The sequence below is a fragment of the Trypanosoma conorhini genome (assembly GCF_003719485.1).
Source record: "Trypanosoma conorhini strain 025E chromosome Unknown Tco_14.4_contig_01330, whole genome shotgun sequence".
Classification (NCBI taxonomy): Eukaryota; Euglenozoa; class Kinetoplastea; order Trypanosomatida; family Trypanosomatidae; genus Trypanosoma; species Trypanosoma conorhini.
In genome coordinates this window covers 649-2,744 of record NW_021705428.1, presented here as the reverse complement: position 1 = coordinate 2,744, position 2,096 = coordinate 649, and the positions used below count along the sequence as shown (strand labels likewise).

General features: G+C 67.5%; 2 protein-coding genes across 2 annotated transcripts, besides 1 other annotated feature; one reads left to right on the top strand and one right to left on the bottom strand.

Annotated features, from left to right (window-relative positions):
• Tco025E_09869 (uncharacterized protein) lies at positions 1 to 967 on the top strand (the record flags this gene model as incomplete). The annotated part of the gene is made up of 1 exon (XM_029376672.1): positions 1 to 967. A coding segment is annotated over one exon (967 nt), but the record flags the coding sequence as incomplete, so codon positions are not given.
• A 101-nt stretch (positions 968 to 1,068) lies between these two features.
• Positions 1,069 to 1,093: a microsatellite.
• A 326-nt stretch (positions 1,094 to 1,419) lies between these two features.
• Tco025E_09868 (uncharacterized protein) lies at positions 1,420 to 1,821 on the bottom strand (the record flags this gene model as incomplete). Its single annotated transcript, XM_029376671.1, has 1 exon — positions 1,420 to 1,821. One exon carries the CDS (start codon positions 1,819 to 1,821, stop codon positions 1,420 to 1,422), a length of 402 nt encoding a protein of 133 aa, XP_029223209.1.
• Positions 1,822 to 2,096: the final 275 nt, after the last annotated feature.

Here is a 2,096-nt window from a genome sequence, read left to right as displayed (position 1 = left end):
CCGGGCTGCCCGCCGTGGACGAGATGCGGCGCTTCCGCCTGCTTGTGTGCTGCCTGCTCTGCGGCGTTTGCGCCTCCCTCGCCGACGCCTTTGGCCTGCCACCGACGCAGTTCGTGGAGCGACTGCGCCTCGGCGTCGGCGACCAGGCCGCGATCAGCGCGGTGTGGGGCGGGTGTTCCGCGACTTCACGCTGCCGTGCGGCTTCCTGTACGGCTGCGCCGGCCCTTTTCCCCCGATGCGCGTCTGCCATGTCACAGGCGGGCTCGGGGGCGCTGCTGCTTGGCTTGACGTTCGACGGATTCGTCCCGGGAAACGCGACCAACTTCTCCGTGCGCTGCGCCGTGATGAGCACCCGCGCCGGTTTCGTTGGGGCGTGGCCAACGCCGTGGCGTTGGCGGAGGCCTCCCCGCGAATCCCCGGCCCCGTCATTGCCCTTGCGAAGGTGCTGACCGGGCGTGGCTCTCCCGTGCTTGCCGCTGTGGGCGTGAGCCTCTTCGGCGACAACGTCTCCGGCTTCATTTACGCCATCGTGGCACACGCCGTCGTGGTGTGCGGCGTGGCGGCCCTCGCGGTGGCCCTGCCGCCGTACTTCGTCAACGGGTGGTGGCGCCGCGGCAAGAGTGAGGAGCAGCTCGCCGCGATGAGGGCCCTGGAGCCCGCGTACCGCCGCAAGTTCGTCCCGGTGCGTCGGCTACTTCGTTGCGGCCCTGCTGCTGGTCTTCTTCACCGTGCAGGCCCCCGTGGTGAGCTACACGAAGGTGTCGAGTGGGGCTTCCGTCGCCCTCGGCGGCATCACGCCTGCGCTCTTGCTGTGCCTCTTCCTGATGCTGCTGCCTGTGCGGTGGCTGGGCGGCATGGACGGCGGTGCTGGGGAGGAGCCCGCGACGCGCCGACGCTGCTGCTGAATGCGCGGCTGGCCGACGTCCACGGGATGAAAAGTGCCCTCGACCACCTCGTGCGCAGATGAACCCGGCGGCGGGCCGTAACTTCGGCTGCGCGAGTCGTTGCCCTCACCGGCGCCCCGCGGCGGTTTCCCCCGTTTCAGCGGCAGCGTCGAATGCCACAGTGGCCGCTGCTGCTGCTGCTGCTGATGGCGGCGACTTGTGAAAAGAGGGGCGGGGTGACGGTTTTCAAACCGGCAAACGAAAACTCCAGAGATAACTGGACAAAACGAGGGAAAGACACATTTACTTGTTATTATTATTGTTTTGTTTTCCCCCACTGAATGCATGCAGGGGCTCGCTGTGGTGGGGGGCCCGGTGGTGAGGGAAGCGCAGAGGGAGCTGCGCAGCCCGCGGCATGGCAGCGACACGCTAAGCGGGACAGGCGGGCGTGGGGCGAGGCAGAAGACAGGGGCAATGCGTGAATGGCGTGCGGCCCGAAAATGGAAGAAAAAAGAAGCTTGTGCCTGGGTGGGGCTCACTGAGCGGCGCGGTGGCCGCAAAGTGGCGGAAGCCGCTGCCCTTCCCGCGGGAGCTGTGCCGCCACTTTCCCCTCGTTTGTCGCGGCTGGGGCAAGTGTGTCGGCGGCTGAACGGCGCACGGAACGGCAGCGGCGCACGCCACGACGACTGAACAAAGCGGACGCGTCTGTCGCTGCTGCCGCCCTCGCCGGATGTGCCCCGTGCGGCCGCAGTCGCGTGGCATAACGTCCTCTCGCGGAGCCCACGTGCTGGGCGCCCTCCGTGTTTGCGTCATGGCGGGCACTGCGGCGGCGCTCCTCCTCCTCCTCCTCCTCCTCCTCCTCCTCCTCCTCCTCCTTGCGGGTGGGCGGCCTGATGTGCTCTGCCCCTTCTCGCTTGAGCGGATTGCGGCACAACATGCCGCCGCAACGAGGCGGTGGCTTTTTTTTTCACCGCGAGTGGGCAATGCCCGCGCGTAGCCACACACACACAGACGGAGATGTGTGTGGAGAAGCGAATGGCGGGTGCAATGCGAAGCGAAGAGCAGCGTCGCAGTTTCCGTGTGCCCTGCACTGTGCACACACATACGCCCCTTTTTATTCGGGAGGGGCGAGCTTCGTCGCGGCGTGCGTCGTGGCGGGGCCGCAGAATGCGGTGCCGGGGTGCATTTGGCTGCGCCGGCAGGTGGGGCGAT